Genomic DNA, 19729 nt, shown 5'->3' with positions numbered 1-19729 from the left:
TATATATATATATATATATATATATGTTGAATTATAACTAATTATAAGCAAAAAAGAGAAAATCATCCTTTATGTCCAATATTTACAAGAAAATACTATTTCAGTCTTTCTACTTCAAAATGTAACATTTAATTCAATTTTCTGTAATCAGTAGTGCAATTTTCTAGCAATTTCTGAGTGAAAAGCATTTCAAAATAAATGCTACACCCGTTTTCTCGGTGTATATGTGTGTGTGTTTGTGTAGGTCTACAGTGAGAGTGTGATTCCTCGTATCGCCAAAGCAGCGAGTGGCGTCACAGGAACCCCCTATAATGAGCTCATGAACTCATGGGGGGTTTATTTCCTGGGATTCGTGGGGAAATACGGATATGACAGAATCCTTAAGGTATGACTTTTGCATGATGTGAATTACCCAAGTAGCACATGTTCAACATTCTTGTTTTTCGAGGAACAACATTGCCATGAAACAATCATGATCCCTGTCATGACTTGTGTATTGCATCCTCTGGTGAGTTTTTGTCTCTTAAACTGTGTGTCAGGTGTTAGGCCGCCATGTGCGTGACTTTGTGAATGGTCTGGATAACCTGCATGAGTACCTGCGCTTCAGTTACCCAAAAGTCCAGCCTCCGACCTTCTTCTGCCAGGAGGAATCAGCTACAGGAGTTACACTGCATTACAGGTGTGTGTATCTGATCAGAAAGCTTTGTCAATCAGAAACATACAATACTGTTCAAAAGTTTAGGGTCGATAAGATTTTTTTGAATGTTTTTTTTTAAAAAGAAGTCTCTTTTACCAAGGCTGCATTTATTTGATAAAAAATACAGAAAACAGTAGAGTTTCGAATATTAATATATTAAAATATTGAATACATTTTATAAATTGCATATATATTTAGAAATATATTAATTAAATACTGTTTCTTAAGACAATAAAAAACTAATATATAGAGAGAGAGCTAACATATTGATATACTGTAAAAAAAAATTATTCCTGTGATGCAAAGGTTAATTTTCAGCATCATTACTCCAGTCTTCAGTGTCACATGATCGTTCAGAAATCATTCTAATATGCTGATTTGCTGCTCACAAAACATTTCCTATTATTATCAACAGTTGAGCTGCTTCATATTTTTGTGAAAATCATTAAATGCTTTTTTCAGGATTCTTAACGAATAGAAAGTTCAAAAGAACAACATTTGTTTGAAATAGAAATCTTTTATCTTTTGTAACATTACAAATTCCTTTACTGCCACTTTTGAACAATTTAACTCATCTTTGTTGAATAAAAGTATTCATTTGTTTAAATAAAATTCTTTCTTACTGCAAACTTTTGAACAGTAGTGTATGGCGTCTGGGGGATATGGAATAAAATGAAATAATCCACAGTAAAAGTGATTCACACAGGATTGATTTACCTGCATTTATTGTAATAATTCAATAAAGTCACAGTAGTCCAGAGTTCAGCTGATGTTCTGTGTTCTCGACTCTGTCTCTGTGTGTTTGGTCAGGAGCAAACGTAAAGGTTACCTGCACTACGCCATGGGTCAGCTCAGACAGATGGGAAAACAGTTCTACGACACTGACATCCATGTTGAGGTTTTGTCTGAGCAGCTGGTGGGAGATTATTCACACGTCACCATGAGGTGAGACGCATGACAACATATTTATTTACCTGACGCAGGTACCATCTGTTGTGCCGGTTGTGCTTGTGTTATTAAACAAACATCATTCAAATAGTAGCCAGAATTTGTGGATGTTGCACAACTTAGTATTAAACCTTACAGGACATGTGGCAGATGTAATAAAAGAGTGATATTCTGATTTCAGATTAAACTTTGATAACTCTGCGTATCGATATATCCAGAAAGAGGATGAAGAGGAACAAGAGATCCTCCCCATCACCAGTGACTTTTTCTTTGAAGTTTTTCCCTTCAACATTGTTTTCAGACAGGTGACTTTCTTCTCCTCACGTCTCGTCTCGTCTCGTCTCCTCACGTCTCGTCTCGTCTCACACTGTGGTCTGTAATGTGTATCTTCTGATGCAATAGGACATGGTTGTGCATAACGTAGGCTCTGGATTGGCGACCGTCTTTCCTGATCTGGATGGGAAGAAGATCAATGATGCTTTTCTGCTTGCTCGTCCTCTTGTGGAGTTCACATGGAACATGGCAAGTCATTTTTAATATTAATATATTAAATGTTGTATTAATTATTGTAATATAATTAAATTAATATATTTAAAGATAGATAGATAGATAGATAGATAGACAGACAGACAGACAGACAGACAGACAGACAGATAGATAGATGCAATGCAACCTTTTTAAACCACAGACTGAACAAAATTAAGCATTGCTTGGTAATTGGTTGACCTAAATTGGTATTATCTAATTGTGTATTTAAATTTAACAGCTGAATAATTTTTGGTTGATTGTAATCCATCACATACCTTTCTATCAAAGTTATCTGACATTATTAAGGTGAATTTGTTCTGACACAGTTTAACTCTGGGTTATTGCCATATTTTATTACCATTTTGTAAACTATAGCGAATAAACTGCGATATTGTGAGAAATGTTGAAGGTGTCTTAATAAATTTTGGTTTGACTGTATAGGGAGAGAGAGATTATATTATATAATTAATTATATATAATTATAATATAACTGTATAATACATTTATTATAATATATAATTATAATAATACAATATTTTTCACATAAAATGGCAAGTAATTTTTAATATTAAAATATTTTATAATTTGTATTTGTGTATACACACACACACACAATATAATGTTTTGTATTCATATTTAAATTACTATAATTATTTGTAAATATAAACGTATATATTAAATAATAATTATTAATCATATAATATTTATATATAATTTGAATTAATAGTTTTTTAAAATTACAATTTAAAATAACTGTTTTCTATTTGAATATATTTTAAAATGTAATTTATTCCTGTAAACATGTAAGAAGACATGCTAGTTAGTCTTTGCTTATCCACATCATTTAATAAATCAATCAGTAGTGATACCAAACTCCAAACCATTAATAAATGACATCTTTATATTGAAGAAAATCAGCCAATAAATGAATCAATGGATTCTGTGACAGATCATCTCCCATCCCAACAACCTGTTTGAGATCATGTCTAAGGAGCCGGTGAAACGAGAGAGGAACCTTCATAACAGAGTGCAGAGTAAGGAAGGTCCTACTGAACATCTACATTCACTGAAGAGCTCAGACCTACAGCTGGATATAATCCATTTTCACGAGATGATTCTGTTCTTTCTGTGTGTCACAGACTCTGATTATGAGAACGCCAATCGCTCAGCAGACGTGGATGTGGAGCTGATGGCCTTTCAGTCAATTATAGGGGATGATTATAAAGGTCAGTCATTTCTCTGTCCTTACTGAGATTCTTCCCATTTTGGACAGTGATTTAAAGAGATAGTTCACCCAAAAATGAAAATTCTGTTGTTGTTTACTCACGTTCATGTTATTTCAGACCTGTACGACTTTCTTTATTCCAGTTGAAGAACACCAGTAGAATGTCCGAGATGCTCTTTTTCGTGTAATTAAAAGTGACAGATGCAATCAACTCTATAATGACAAAAAGTATCATAACAGTTGTCTATTTGCACTTTATTCATTTACTTATTTACAGCAATTTTAGGTATTTACATGTATTAATGTATACAGTATATTTTTATACTCTACACAGATTTATTTGAAAGTCATATGGGTTTTCAATCAAAATGAGGGTGAATAAATTAGTTTTAAAACAATATTATTAAGGTTTGGGTTGACTTTAACATTGAAATGAAGTCTGGCTTCACTATATTTGATGTTTAAGAGGAAAACACATTAATAAAGTAATGCTAACATGTCTGTTGTCCTCTAATGGTGTCAGATGGAAACAGCGCTAATGCGATGGAGAGCTGGGGTGATGGCAGCCGCTGCCTGAAACTGAAGGGTCAGATGAGATACATGCCAGAGTGGGAGTCCATCATCTTCCTGGGCACTCCAGTGTAAGACAGAAAACACACACATTAAACAGTGCGGCTGTATTTCTGTTCATTTTGTGTATGCATAATAATTATAGTGCTTAAAAGCAGGTTCTGTGTGTTTGTGTGTGTGTGTGTGTGTGTGTTGTCTTTGCAGCATGGAGAGTTTAAGTGCCATGTTTAAGACAGGTCTGTACATCAATGACCTGAGCATGCATGACTCGAGCAGAGATCTGGTGCTGGCAGGAACTCAGCAGTCTGAAGAGCTCAAGAGAGCCCTCATACAGGTACAGCTGTCGGGCCTCAAGAGCGCCCTGCTTTTGATGGACTCATGAACAGAAATCCAGATCAGGCTCAGTTTGCTCCATGTGTGTCACTCTTGCACTGTAGGGGTCTGAGAAAGAATTTCAACTTATATGTGAATCAAAAAAACAATTTCAGTATCTTTTTTTAATGTTTGTATGGTTTTAATTAATTTTTATTTCTGTTTTTAATTCAGTTCTGGATTGCATTGGACAACTGATTTCTTGCCTTTATTTGGTTCCCTTAGTGGTCCATTTTAAAGTGTAAAAGCATTCTCAATAACACATGTTAAGGGCGTCACAGACCTGTTCTCCTCTTATTGCCTGTCCTTCATTCGCTATATCTTTGTTTTTCTCTTTCTGCCCCACAGGAGCAAAAGAAATCCAGTAAACTAGAGGAAAGCATGAAAATGTTGGACTACGAGATGAAAAAGACGGATGATCTTCTGTACAGAATGATTCCCAAACCTGTTGCTAAGCGACTGCGGAAGGGAGAACCAGCTGTGAACACCTGTGAGGTTAGAACATCTGCACCTTTAACTTCATGCAGGTGTTACGAGTGTCTAGACCAATTAGTCTTGTTTTTCCATTTGCATTTTTGGATTTTCATGAAAGTTTTTGGTTTTATTATTGAAAATGTTGTCACTAAAAACTTGTGCAACAAAATATTAATTATATTTTAAAATATTATTATTTATTCCTGTGATGGCAAAGCTGAATTTTCATACTTCAGCATCCTTGCTGAATAAGAATATTAATTTCTTTAAAAAAAAAAAAAAAAAAAGATATTGTTTGTTCAATGCCTATTTTGTATGTAAAAAAATTAATTTTTTTAAAAAAAAAAAAAAAAAAAAGCTCACGCAACAATTAATTATGAAATTCAAAATTTTTGTTTCGGAACTTTACCGAAAATGATAATTTTCTTCAAATTTATTCATCCTCAGGCCATCCAAGATGTAAAAGAGTGTGTTTCTTCATGGGAACAGATTTGGATAAATGTAGCATTGCATCACTTGCTCACCAATGGGTCCTCTGCAGTGAATGGGTGCCGTCAGAATGAGAGTCCAAACAGCTGATAAAAACATCACAATAATCCTCAAGAAATCCACACCACTCCAGTCCATCAATTAACAACTTGTGAAGTGAAAAACTGCGTTTGATGTGAGAGGACAACAGGAGATGCACTTTTTCACTTGAGGAAGTGTTGTTATGGATTATGGACTGGTATTTTGGCCAAAAGCGACAGATTTATTTCTTACAAACACGCAGCTTTGCACTTCACAAGATGTTAATCGATCGACTGGAGTGGTGTGGATTACTTGTGGATTATTGTGATGTTTTTACCAGCTGTTTGGACTCTTATTCTGACGGCACCCATTTACAATTTTCTTTTTTTGGTGAACTGTTCCTTTAAACTCTGACTGGTTTAATCATTTTATTTGATCATTAATGTCTATATCTGATCTGTTTCAGGTGTTTCCTGATGTGACCATCCTGTTCAGCGATGTGGTGGGCTTCACTCGTATCTGCAGTCATATCACACCCATGCAGGTGGTCTCTATGCTCAACACCATGTACACGCTCTTCGACACGCTCAGTGAGAAACACAGAGTGTTTAAGGTGAGATCATTTCTTCTGTGGTTCCAGCACGATCACATGGTGATACAGATGTTCCTCACATTGATATGTGTGTTTCAGGTTGAAACTATAGGTGATGCCTATATGGTGGTGGCAGGCGCGCCAGAAAAGACCAAGTATCACGCTCACAATATTTGTGACATGGCTCTAGATATGGTTCGTTCTATTGATCATCTCAAAGACCCGTCCAACGGAAACAACATCCAGATTCGCGTGGGTACGTCTTCTCTCTTTTATTCAATAATTGTTTTGTTTTTTTATTAGTTTTTTCATTATTTACATTTAGCAATTTCACGTAATATACACTTCCGTTTGACATCAGTATGATTTTTTCAATGTTTTAAAAAGAAGTCTTTTATGCTTACCAAGGCTGCATTTATTTGATCAAAAACAGCAATATTGTAAAATATTATTACAATTTAGAATAACTGTTTTCTGTTTGAATATATTTTAAAATGTAATTTATTCCTGTGATCAAAGCTGAATTATCAGCATCATTACTCCAGTTTTCAGTGTCACATGATCCCTCAGAAATCATTCTGCTGATTTGCTGATCAAGAAACATATCTTATGATTATCAATGTAAGCATTCTGTGATGAATAGAAAGTTCAGTAGAACAGCATTTGTTTGATATTTAGTCTTTGCTCTCACTTTTGATCAATTTAATGCATTCTTGCTAAACATAAGTCTTGATTTCTTTCAAAACGCTCACTATGTATTAAAAAAGAGCTGTTAGACAAGGACTTTGCACTGATATTTTATTATGACTATTTTGACCTGCTTCATTCTTCTCGTAGGAATTCACTCTGGTATGGTGGTGGCTGGGGTCGTAGGTCACAAGATGCCTCGCTACGGTCTTCATGGTGATACAGTTCACACGGCGTCTGCCATGGAGAGCAATGGGAAGGTAGATGAAAAGTCTTTATTATACTTCATCATGTATATTGCACACACATTTGTGCGTCCTTAATTTGAGCATTTACTTGAAGCAGGAATGACGGGGTTTAGTGCAGTTTTAATCAAAAGCACCATATATCACACTCATTAGATTGATGTTTGTTGGTTTTGTTGAGCGTTCCTCTGTTTATAATAGGACTGAACTCCTAGCGGCCGTTCACAGGCCTGAACGCCTGCTGTCTGATTGACATTTGACTCCATTGATCGACTGATCTGTTATTTATAGGAAATGCACATACAGCTGAGCAGCGCTACTTATGAGCACCTGAAAGGAAGTCACTTTATCTTCGAGAGACGCGGTACCATCACCATCAAGGTCAGTCGCTAAGTAACTGGACTGAAAAATCGACCCAAAGCTTGTTTACCCAGACGTTCTCAAACAGGACCACCTGAGGTCCAGTGAACTGACCTGTCTGACCACCTTTATAATTAGTGCTGTTTACTGAGGAAAGAATGATGTTTAATGGTTAAATAGATAATGGTTTCATTTGAAAGATATGACTGATCCGCTAACAAACTACAACTACTTTATTGATGTAATATGTTTTCTCTGGTAGGGGAATGTGGAGATTGAGACGTACTGGCTGAAAGGAAAGAGAGATAAAGATGGAAACGCTCAGGCCGCATGCCCGCAGTTTGAAGCCCAGACCATCAGTAAAGCCGCCATCTCTGCCCCCGAACCGCCCATCGATGAGGAAGTGCTGGTAAATTCATCCGTCTTTCAGATGAGACGTTAAACCGAGGTCCTGACTCTCTGTGGTCATTAATAATCCCATGGCACTTCTCGTAAAGAGTAGGGGTGTAACCCCGGTGTCCTGGCCAAATTGCCCCCCTGGCCTTTGTCAATCATGGCCTCCTAATAATCCCCAACCACTTGATTGGCTCTATGACTTTCTCTCCTCTCCACCTGTAGCTGGTGTGTGGTGAGCGCACTGGCGCCGTTGTCCTGTGGCTGCCGTCGCATCATCCAGGTGGATGCTGCACACTGGTGGTGGTTGAGGAGAGACCCCCCCACATGATTGTAAAGCACTTTGGGTGTACAACAATACACAATAAAGCGCTATATAAATGCATCATTCATTCATTCATTCATTCATTCATAAATGCATGATATATTATGAATAAAAGAGTTAATGACCATAGAGGTTATCTTAGATGCAGTTTGAAGCAATAATCTGAATTTAAAGTCAACATGAAATCAAAATGTAATCTAGTTACGGTGCTTAAAGGCCCCCCCACCATTTTAATTTAATTTAATTTAATTTAATTTAATTTAATTTTATTTTGAATATGTAGTTTTACTCAGTCATATGCCACATTATGAAAGTTAATAATAATAATAATAATGAAGAAGATGATGTTGATTATTATTGTTTTTATGATTATTGTCATTGTGTATTGTATAATTCAAATCAATATTACTGTATATTGCATATATTGTATGTCATATTGTACATTAGTATAACATAAAATAGTATAATTATATTATTACTATTTAACAAATCATTATTATTATTATTATATTAAATTAATTATTAATTAATTATTAATTTATTATTATTGTTGGTGTACTGTATATTTAATAATAATAATTATTACTATCAGTCACTTAAATGTGAATTATTTATCATTATCATTATTATTATTATTAATAATTGTATTATTATTTTTTTTTTGAGAATCATGTTTTTAAAAAGCTGTTTGCAGAATGGCTAAGAGCACTGTTTTTTCTGATGGATTTTCCTCCTCAGGTGTTCCCCTCAGTGGCAGGTGAGGATGAGGACGATGTGAAATCTATCCGCTCTCACCGCATGAAGATGGAAACCTCTGGAAACTCTCTGGAGGAGTCGATGGAGGAGTGTCGTGTTGAAGAAGCGTCCGTCAGTAAGGTGAGATCTGTGATTTCTGTGCCTGTGTGAACGAGTGATGAGGTATTACACAAAGACACATGATGATATCAAACCTTGTCTCTCAGTCTCATTATAAGGACACTCTTCAGGACAGCAGTCTGCAGGACCCACACATTGAACTCGACTCGGCTGAGTTTGACGCTCGAGATTCAATAATGGAATCTCCTGCTGGCTCGTGTGATTCCTGCGGCTCTGAGAAGAGCACCATGTGCTCTGTGTGCTAAACATAGTGATCATGACATGGCTTTGAAAGTCTTTTAGTTTTCATAGTGCATCCTCAGAATCATATGGCTATTGATCTGCATATGTTTCCCAAAGAATTCTGTAAATTGGATTCACTGGATTGTCTTGTAAATAGATTAGAGGTATTATTGAACTGAAATGTGCTTATCGTGTTGGCTTCTCATCTGTATTCAGTCTCATTCAGGTTAAAGCTTTATAAATCTTTGTTCCCTTTTGCTGGGTTCATGCTTTATATTGACAGATACCTTTATTTTTTTCATTTTTAATGAATCTCCTGATAAAAATGAAAGGGTCATATTTCATCCCATTTCATCAATCAAAAGGAAAAATAAAATAATGTTTTTCATAGAGAAAATGAAACCTTAGGTTTAGAAAAATTAATCTTAGGTTATTTTATTCTATTTAATAATAATAATAATAAATTTATTGATTTTTTACATTATTTGCATGGAAATTAAGCACATTCCACAAGATTCTCATTTAGCAATTAAAACCATTCTGTCCAGAAACAATGATTTAAAAAAAATAAAAATACAATAAAATTAGCATAAATTAAGCAGTGTAACAAATACTACCATGGTGTATAAATATTTAGCAATTTAAATAATATATACTTTTCTTTCAGAATGCTAAATCGGGAAGTGCTTACTTGACATTAAAATAATGACAGAATTTTATATACTACCATTTAAAAGTTGTCTGTAATATTTTTTTTATGTTTTTGAAAGAAGTCTCTTCTGCTCACCAAAGCTGCATTCATTTAACCAAAAATACAGTAAGATCAGTAATAATGTAAAATGTTATTACAATTTAAAACAAGTATTTTTAATTTTAGAAAATATTTTCAAATATAAGCGTTTGTGCTGAAACATTGATGCATTTTTTTTAGGATTCTTTAAGTAGAAAGTTTAAAAAACAGGTTTTGTTGGACACTGAGCATATTTTTACTGTCAGTTTTTATCAATTTAATATGCCCTTGCTAAATTAAAGTATCGAAAAAATCTAAATAAATAAATCAAACTTTTGAATGGTAGTGTATATTTTTAGCTTTTTAATTGGGGTAAAATGTGACCTGAACGTGTTTTAGTTTAGGTAAGATGGGTGCAGTATTTAGTTGGTGCTCCTGAAGACTCGTCATTGAATTAATTCAGGATGAAATGTTCTGGGTTCTGTACTTCATCTGTCAACATCATGTGTGACGTGTGGTCCATTACCACAGGAAATCATTTGAACTTTTCTCTCAGCTTCTAAAAACAAATAAAAATCACGATTAGTGTATAATACACTCATAATGGTCTTGTTTACAGCACTTACAGTAATTCTTCTGGTGCTATACATGCCTGACTGTTGTCATGTGTGTGTATTATGTGAGAGTTACTGTGTTTATCAGCTTTGAAGAGTAAAAAAAAAAATTGGATATACTTTTACACAATAGTTAGTGATGCTGCTGTCCTGTTAATGTCACGGTGCACACACACGAGGAACGAGGAGACGCTGGAGAATACTTTACCAAGTCTTTATTTCTATAGACCAAGGGAGACGAACTCAGGAAGACGTATAACAGCGGACAGAGAACTAGGGACTGGGAACACTTTAAATACACACAGGAGGAGGGGATGACGAGACACACCTGGGAGCAATGAAACATCAAGGGAAACAGCTGGGACAAATGAACTATACTAATCAGGACAGGAACAGGAAACCAACCAAATAAGGGCATAGGAAGGCACACGGGGAGCAAGAAACACACACAACATGGAACAGAGTCTGACAGTTAACACACTGTTTATGTCTTGTAGCTACATTTTAGAAAGATTTATCCCAGTGCAACGCCCCACTGACTTCCAATGTAAGTGTTTTAATGTAATCGCTTATTTTTGTTTGTCTTAACAAACTGAGAGAAGGGTCAGAATTATTTCAAGTGGTAATTTACCATCACAGATGACACTTTTCATCTCTTCTCAAGATTCGTCTGATCTTTCTCTCTGTTTTGCTCTCTCTTAAGTTTTTGATGTGTTTCTCTGTCTGTGTGTTGTTTGCTTACTGCCTAACTGTTTCCTCAAAGTGATGTGAAAATAAAGCAGGAGTGACAGCGTGACTCGTTTAATCACCGTTTTTCAATATGTTTCAGTAGATCACAAGCAGGCTCAATAATTTCACACATCACTTCTGCTGCATTATTTCAGTTTCTATTATGAGACAAAGTAGAATAGAACGGGCAAAGAAAATGATAAAGCTATATTCTGCTTTTCAACCAGTCAGGTTTTTGTTAAAGAAATCTGTTGTGCTCACCAAAACAGCATTTATTTAATAAAAAAGAAAAAAGAAAAAATTAAATAAGGCATGTTTTATTATTCGTTTAAAATAAGTGTTTTCTATGATAATATATTTTAAAATGTCAATTTTTAGGACCATTACTCCAGTCTTCAGCGTCACATGATCCTTCAGAAATCATTCTAATATGCTGACATTATCAGTGTTGAAAATAGTTGTGCTGATTAATATTTTTGTAGAAACTGTAATACATTTTATCACAGGATTTACTGATGAATATAAAGTTAAAAAAGAACAGCATTTAGCAAAACAGAACAGCAAAATAGAAATCTTTCGTAACATAAATGTTTTGACTGTCACATTTGATCGATTTAATGTGTGCTTTCTGAATAAAAGTATTAATAAAAAACGTTTGAACAGCATAGTGTTTTATTTTTATCTATGCATATTTATTTATTAATTTTTTAAATATGATGACTAAATGAAATACTAATTCGTTTACTTTGCAGTTTGTATTCCTCAAAAATAAATAAATAAGGAGAGAAAAACAAACAAACATTAACTAGTGATTTAGTTTCTTTCGGAGGTCTTCTCCAGCAGGGTCTGGAGTCTTTCTCAGATGGTGTTTCCCAGCGAGGGGCTGGAGGAGCTGCATCTGAAGGTGGCGTCCTCTCTGTCCAGACTGCAGCCGGAGTTTTGCCGCCCGTCTTTGGGAGACGCCTGCAGCGTGCAGTGGAAGCAGAAGGCGTAGAAGAACGCCACCAAGAGCAGGAAGCAGACGATGCAGAAGATGATGACTATGAGGATGGTGTGAACGTGTGTGTACGTGTCTTCAGATGGGAACCCAGGGCTGAATGTCGGGGTCACTGCAGACGTCGCCTTCCCACCGCCGCCATACCCCTCAGAGCTGAGGTGTGCCACACCACTCATGACGGAGAGAAGAATTATGGGTAACCTGGTGTAGAGGTGAAGAGAGTTAAAAAAAAAAGACTCTTATGCTCACCAAAGCTGCATTTATTCTATCAAAAATATATGCAATATTTTGAAATATTATTACAATTTCTAAATAACTCTTTTCTATGGGAATATATTTTAAAATGTAATTTATTCCTGTGATCAAAGCTGAATTATCAGCATCATTAGGCTACTCCAGTCTTTAGTGTCGCATGATCCTTCAGTAATCTTTCTAATATGCTGATTTGCTGCTCAAGAAATATTTCTTATTATCATCAATGCTGAAAACAGTTGTGCTGCTTTATATTTTTGCAGAAAGTTCAATAAACAAGAATATATTTGAAACAGATTTTTTGTAACAATTTCTACATATATTATTTAATATAATCAGAAGCATGGCAGGTCTATACAATACTTCACAGCATATGACAGTTAGTCAATTTGTTGGAAAAGTTGATTTTGATTAGTATTCAAGGTTGGACTGCTGGTACCCAATGTAACGTCTCAGTCAAAAATGAGCATGTATTGTATTTCAACGACATATTATGCATAATCTCGTTTTCTGGTCTCCAGAAGCTCTCTCTTAACTAAAAGTTTGACAGGAGGCAGAATTAAAGAGACTCACCCAGTCGAGTGAAACTGCTGTCGGTTCTTATCTGTAGAAAAGTGTTCCTGCCCGATCTTTCTGAAGATCAGTCCACTTGTGTTTGCATTACTGAACCTGCTCACGGTACGCTTCCATGCGACAGGACGAAAGAAACGAAGAAATTAAGAAAGGCTGGAGAGAGAGAGAGGAGGGAGGAGAGGTAGTCGATGTTGCCATAGAGACGCTCGCTGAGTGGATGAGAGCTTGAACGTGACATCAGCAACATGCCAACTCAACAGAGATGAGTAGACAGGTAGATAGATTATACATTAACATAAAAAGGAGTCTGTTATTGCTATTACGGCTCATGAAGCGTGCCCATTCAATTATGTTGAGGTGAGATGCAGAAGTGTATGTTTATGGGTTCTCGTCATATTTTTGATCGAATGTTTGAATCATTTCAATCACACAAGGAATTAGTAGGATAGATAGATAGATAGATAGATGATAGATAGATAGATAGATAGATAGATAGATAGATAGATATTTTTATTTTATAAATCTCTCCCAAACCAGAGAGTTTTCTGCACTGATGACTGATTTCATGTTTATTTTTTCATTATCTGTGTTTTGGTGTCATTTGAAATCTTTGCTGGCTGAAAAGGCAGATGGGTTGAATACATTTATCAGTGTCTGTCAACAGCTGGAGAGCTTTATTGCCATGCAAAGTACATAATTGTTGCAGTTTGTCTGCTAGTCGAAAGACACCTGCTGATTTCTGTGTTCAATCCAAATTTATCTTCTGCTATCTGCTGGATGGAGAGAACGAAAGTAACCTGAAACATATTGAGCCAAATAACTACACATTTGCTTGATCGTCTTGAATACATTTCTTTGTCTTACACTGAAAAGAATAGTCATACAGGTGTGCAACATCATGTGGCTGAGAAAATGACAACAAGTTTTGCATTTCCTTTCATTTCCCCCCTTTAACTTTAATTATTCCTTTGTAACAACAATATTTTGTCCATAATGACAAAACGATTTAAAAGAGCTGTCTTTCCCTTTCTTGTTAGTCCTTTCCAAATATAGGAAATTAAATGGTCAACATGTACATGGAATACAAGACGGGTTGAATATGTGATAAATTAACAGTTTATTTGTTTTTCCATTTTGAAGACAAAATAAATGGATGTAATAAGTTACTTTGATATGTACAGTAAATGTATTTATTTATTTTATTAATTTGCTATTCTAAGGAAAACAAGAACAGACACCGAGACAAAATCTTCTCTGATGATCCACTAATTGCCAACAGCCAGTTCGAAAGTTCAGTGCAATACCATGATTTATTTTAAAACAGGCCTACTCAAACAAAATAGTATGCAATTATTGTTTGTTAGAGATGTCTGTCTGTAGAATGCACCCCATTTCTAATTGCTTTTCTAAAGTCTGTCTCTAGTTCATACACAGTATATGCTAATCGTGAAATTTAAAATGAGTGCATGACATACTAAACTGAGACACTAAAGGCAAGTGTTTAAAAATAAAACCAATTATTCTTTTACATACAAACAGTATATTTAAAGGAAAATGCGAACACCTTTAGAGCCCTTTGAGCTTATTGTACTGATTACATGGAAATCATGCGGTTATCGCACGGGTGTTGTTATATGCTTGTTCAGTCGACGAGGTGTTATATGGCAGAAAGGTTCATTTCTTCCTGTTGACGAGGTTGTTACAGATCCAATTCATACCATCCTGAAAATACACCGAGAAAATATATGAAGATTTAGATGATGGCTGTACCTGGTATGCAGTTTTCACCCCTCAGACTGCTATAATGTAATTAGATATACAGTGGTGGCCAAAATTATTAGAGCAATGAATTCTGTTTTGAAAAATGAATGTTTGGAAATGTAAACGGATATTTCCTACTGACACACTATACAGCAAAAGATAGAAATAACTGACTTAATTTTCAGCTGGTGAAAATACTAGTGTTCTAATAATTTTGGCCACCTTTGTAATACTAGTTACCCTGCTGTCCCTCACCTGCACACCCTCTCCTGTGACCGCCGAACAGGCCTGGATCTGCCAGACTCGGTCTCTGTATGTGTGCAGGTTCAAACCCTCGGCGATCTCGCTGGCCAGAGACGCCGTACCCAGATCCTGCTTATTCGCAAAGATGAGGATGGGAACGCCTGCGAGATTTTCCTCATCTGCCAGCTCTGACAGCTCCTACAGACATGCATGTAACACCAGCATTCAAATTTAGGTCACAATATTCAGTGGCCTCCACAAGTCTGTAGTCAAATCCTGCCATTCTGTCCTGTAAATGTAACATTATGTGATGTGTTGTTGCCAAGCTGTTTACAGTTTACACAGATTACACCATAGATAGATAGCCTAGATTAAACTTGTTTTGCTTTAAAATGTACAAGATCCTAAAATTGTATGTTTATTTATAGGTTTAAATGACAGAAATTGTACATTTTCAATAAGGTGTCAGACTTTTGGACCCCACTGTAGGCTAATATGTTGTACCATGTTTTATTGTGTAATTGAACACAGTTTACCGCTAACATATACAAGTAACAAAGAAACAACCTTTGTCTTGTGGGAAGATTCTAGGAATTGTATTTGCATATGATTTCCGGCCTTACCAATCCTGTTTCCTCAAACCGCTTCTTGTCAGCGCTGTCTATGACATAAACCTGCAGATGAACCAACAAACATCTCTTGTTTATTAGCATAGCAAATAGTGACAGTTGACACAAAAAAAATCGGTATTGTGAATGCAGTCGCTTCTCACCAATAAATCTGTGTTTTCTAGGTATTTTTTCCAAAAAGGACGGATCTTTCTCTGTCCGCCGATGTCCCACACGTTCAGTTTCATCCCATGAGAGGCCACGCTTTTGATGTTAAAGCCCTGGAAACATCTTACTGGTCAACATCACCCAAAATAACTTGTATCATTTGCAAATCAAACAATATGTAATTTGATACAAGAGTATTGGTAACACTTATACATTCATTACGTACTAATATCTAAATTAAAAATTGGGTTACACTTTATTTTAAGCTGTCCTTACAGTGTAATTATATCAGTACTGAGTAATATTAATTAGTTACATGTACTTAGGGTTAGAATTAGGGTTCGGCTTAGTTTTACTTACATGTAATTATGCATAATTTATTGTTATTACAATAGTAAGTATACATGTAACATGTGTAACAAGGACACAAAATAAAGTGTAACCAAATATTGCTTTATGAAATAACTAATGATCACACTAAGAAAAAAAAAAAAAGAGGTTCTTTTAAGAGCTTGAAGGTTCTTTTGAGAACCAAAAATGGTTCTTCTATGGCGTTGCTGTGAATGGACCCTTTATTTTTAAAGAAGTGTTCCAAATCGCTAACTTATGAGGTACTATTTCAGTTAGGATACTGTAGTTTCAAAACTTGATGCCAGTCAGATGGTCTCTTTTTTTCTAAGTGCGCAGTTCTTGGTCAGGATAAGCTGCAAACTGGACCAGAAGATCTCCACAAGGCTAAACCTGCTGGCTCATGTTGGGCTTTTCAGCAGGGCTGGTTTTGTTTAGACTCACCTGTGTTGGTGTGATGGTGTTCACGTCCTCCGAGGTGAGACACTTGAGCAGTGTGGTTTTACCAGCGTTGTCCAGACCCAACAGAACTATCCTGAGCTCCAGCTCTGTGGATCCCTTTAGCTTCTGCATCACAGAGAGCAAACCCTAAAAAGCACAAACACTCACATTATTCAAGCATACTGAGTTTATATTGTTAAAATGTTTACTTTTTGCCAACAACAACAGGAAATGTTTTGAACCTGATTCAATTTTGTTATTTTTATTACTTTTTACCATTAACAGTTTCTAATGTTTTTAGGAACATTCTTACATTCACGTTTATGCATTTGACTTTTATTCAAAGCAAATTACATTGCATTTGAGGTATCTTTGCATCGCTAGCACCATGGTTTATTAATGATACTTGTTATGTTGCTACTTATTAGGAACACTTCTTGATATATTTGATTATTTAAAGTCACAAACTAACATTTCCGGAATGGTCTGGGAACCAAAAATTGTCAGCTGGGTCAATGTGTCAGCATTTTCCAGCCAAAAATGCAAATCTATTGCTTATAAAAGTTTGGTTTGATCAATTATTTATTTAGAGGTATATTTTAGGGTTATTACTCAAATGTTGACATTTACCTGAAATAACATAAAAAAATTACTTGTTAAAAACAAGTTGTTTTATTTCAGCTAGTCATTTCTATCATTTTTGTTTAGCTTATTAATGTACTAATATAAATAAAGAGATCAAATTGATAAATGCTATGTAGTCATAATAAATAAAAAATGAAAGAAATGAATAAAAATGACAAAACAACAAATTTACTAAAACCTAAACAAAAATTAGAATTAAAAAAAAAATTATTAATAAAAACTATAAAGTTTCTTAATCATACTAAAATAACACTGGATTACTTAAATTCCTAGCCCCCGTATGAGTAATAATAGTGATTCTTGTCTAGATAAATTTTTTAAATCAAATGCAAAATTGCCTAATAAAAATGCAATAATACTAATGTTCTACTTCTTTAAACAGTAAGGAAACTAGCACGCAGGAGTATTTTCTCAAGCACAGATTAAGCTAATGGTGCTTTGTTTTAGCAAATTTCCTCTAGCACATGAAGCATGTATTTAAGAAAGCTGCAGTTTAAGTTAGCAGTCAAATTGTTGACTATTGCACCGTTATCAGGTGCAGTTTCTCAGGGTAATGCACAGATCAGTCTGCCAGGCCCCATTCATGTGGTTAAGGCTTATAGTAATGAGATTAATCTGGGTCACGTGACCTATCTCTGATTGCTTAGGCCCCTTTCTTTCTATAAGACAATACTAATCATCCCAGAACAGACTAGATTGAACTCACACCTAAAGCGTACAAAATTTATCCAGATTACTGAACATACTATGTTTACGTATTTGTCAGACGCTGAATCCAAATTAACTTACATTTCAAATATAATTGCATGTCCATTAAATTAATGTGTAAATGACTGTATCTAGCAAAGACAATTATTGAATAGTTTATTCTGGGCTTTCTGATCACAAAAATACTGGGTGGTGATACCAACACAGAGAAAATGACAAACGTACCGTTGGAGCTTCACCCATCTTGACTTCTGTCCTGTCCTGGTTGTTTTACATTCTCCCGTTGTCTCCGCAGGTTTATGGATGTGTATTTAAATCACGATTACCACTGTGCTGACAATCCCTCTCCCATATTCAGGGGTTTGTGAGTGTGATAAGAGAGCTAAAATTGTTAGCTTGTGTTGTACTGGACTCTGTCAATGAGCGTAGAAGACTTGCAGAATGGAGGATTAGGAAAGACGGAATTAGTGCCTCTCTCTCCTTCCCACCCCCACTGAGACTTTACCAGAATTATCTCTAGCTGCTGAGGGGAATCACAGTGACTTACTAACCCTGCTAACTAGTGCTGTTACTACAGGTTTAAAGTAGATGAGTTTTGAGAAATGAGAAATGAGAAATTTAAAACATGAAATGAGAAATTTAGCATTACATCACTTGCTCACCTCCTCTGCAGTCAATGGGTGCCGTCAGAATGAGAGACCAAACAGCTGATAAAAACATCGCAATAATCCACAAGTAATCCACACACCTCCAGTCCATCAATTAACATCTTGTGATGTGAAAAGTTGCATGTTTGTAAGAAACAAATCCATCATTATGACGTTTTTAACTTCAAACTGTTGCTTCCAGCTAAAATAGTCCTCTGTCCATAAAAATCTTTTCTCCAGTGAAAAAGTCGTCTTGTCTGAATCAGGAGAGAAATATGCACAGATCCAACACCGTTTACAAGTGAAAACAGTCTAAAACAGTTCTAAACAAATAACAGGGGATGAACTTTTTCACTGGAGGAAGCATTAATTTGGATATGGACTCAGAAGCGACAGTTTAAAGTTAAAAGGTCCTAACTCCTAATGCTGGATTTGTTTCTTACAAACATAGCTTTTTGCTTCGCAAGATGTTAATTGATGGGCTGGAGTAATGTGGATTACTTGTGGATTATTGTGATGTTTTTATCAGCTGTTTGGACTCTCATTCTGACAGCACCCATTCACTGTTGGTGATCAAGTGATGTAATGCTCAATTTCTCTGTTAAATACTCTGTTCCCACGAAGAAACAAACATGTCAAATTAGTGACATGCAAGACAAATTGAATGTGGATAGCAGATTAGATTATTTGATTTTAAGAGAGTTTGATGAAAAATGTTTGAGATTTTTTTTGACTTTTTAATGCAAATTTTAGTATCTTGGCAAATTGTTGAGATGTGAGATTACTGGAGAAAAACCAGCAGAAGCAATACTGTAAACAAGAGTCTCAATTTGCACTCTATTTAATCTCATTGCTTTCTAGGTGTTAAAGAAATCCCATATGTGATTTCTCTCCTGTTCAACAGAAAAAAATTGCTCCCCTCTTTCTGAAAATATGTAAAAAAACCTGCTGAAAAAGGAGCCACAATACAAAAACTGAAATGTATTTGCAAATGTTAAATTCTAATGGACTAAAAACTTCACAGTATAGTCTAACACAGTAACAGGAGTTGTGTCCCAAATGATGCACTATACAATATACATTTATTGTACTTTGCCTTCTAGTGTATGAATTATATAAGGATATTTTGTCTGATAGCCCCTCCTTACTTTAAATGTAATTAAAGGGGTCATAGGATGCTGCTAAAAAGAACATTATTTTGTGTATTTGGTGTAATGAAATGTGTTTATGCGGTTTAAAGT

At 35.3% G+C, this 19729-nt stretch overlaps 2 protein-coding genes across 2 annotated transcripts in view; one reads left to right on the top strand and one right to left on the bottom strand.

Moving 5' to 3' along the window:
- Positions 1 to 9047, top strand: part of LOC107715168 (soluble guanylate cyclase 88E-like) — a 20043-nt gene extending 10996 nt beyond the window's left edge. Inside the window, exons 5-19 of the mRNA XM_016521229.1 lie at positions 1508 to 1642; positions 1827 to 1950; positions 2048 to 2167; positions 3123 to 3207; positions 3313 to 3399; positions 3922 to 4039; positions 4173 to 4302; positions 4689 to 4835; positions 5791 to 5937; positions 6016 to 6172; positions 6754 to 6863; positions 7140 to 7229; positions 7471 to 7617; positions 8665 to 8802; positions 8889 to 9047. Of these exons, the coding sequence (XP_016376715.1) occupies positions 1508 to 1642; positions 1827 to 1950; positions 2048 to 2167; positions 3123 to 3207; positions 3313 to 3399; positions 3922 to 4039; positions 4173 to 4302; positions 4689 to 4835; positions 5791 to 5937; positions 6016 to 6172; positions 6754 to 6863; positions 7140 to 7229; positions 7471 to 7617; positions 8665 to 8802; positions 8889 to 9047 (1894 nt within the window). The remainder of the gene's footprint in view (positions 1 to 1507; positions 1643 to 1826; positions 1951 to 2047; positions 2168 to 3122; positions 3208 to 3312; positions 3400 to 3921; positions 4040 to 4172; positions 4303 to 4688; positions 4836 to 5790; positions 5938 to 6015; positions 6173 to 6753; positions 6864 to 7139; positions 7230 to 7470; positions 7618 to 8664; positions 8803 to 8888) is intronic.
- Positions 9048 to 13795: 4748 nt separating this feature from the next.
- LOC107715174 (ADP-ribosylation factor-like protein 3) lies at positions 13796 to 18332 on the bottom strand. Its single transcript, XM_016521233.1, has 6 exons — positions 18067 to 18332; positions 16492 to 16635; positions 15696 to 15812; positions 15547 to 15597; positions 14936 to 15121; positions 13796 to 14641 (listed from the first exon to the last, which is right to left on the bottom strand). Exons 1-6 carry the CDS (start codon positions 18082 to 18084, stop codon positions 14594 to 14596), a joined length of 564 nt encoding a protein of 187 aa, XP_016376719.1. The 5' UTR covers positions 18085 to 18332; the 3' UTR covers positions 13796 to 14593.
- Positions 18333 to 19729: the final 1397 nt, after the last annotated feature.

The sequence above is a fragment of the Sinocyclocheilus rhinocerous genome, unplaced genomic scaffold, assembly GCF_001515625.1.
Source record: "Sinocyclocheilus rhinocerous isolate Xijiao unplaced genomic scaffold, SAMN03320098_v1.1 scaffold329, whole genome shotgun sequence".
Classification (NCBI taxonomy): Eukaryota; Metazoa; Chordata; class Actinopteri; order Cypriniformes; family Cyprinidae; genus Sinocyclocheilus; species Sinocyclocheilus rhinocerous.
The sequence above is the reverse complement of the archived record's forward strand: the minus strand, read 5'-3'. Positions and strand labels throughout refer to the sequence as shown.

What these genes read in the sequence shown, in the direction of transcription:
- LOC107715174 (XM_016521233.1), bottom strand. An exon ending in GGTTTGAGGAAACAGGATTG is followed by an intron (nt 15,122 to 15,546) that starts GTAAGGCCGGAA and finishes GCATGTCTGTAG; the next exon opens with GAGCTGTCAGAGCTGGCAGA. An exon ending in TCACAGGAGAGGGTGTGCAG is followed by an intron (nt 14,642 to 14,935) that starts GTGAGGGACAGC and finishes GTGTATTTTCAG; the next exon opens with GATGGTATGAATTGGATCTG.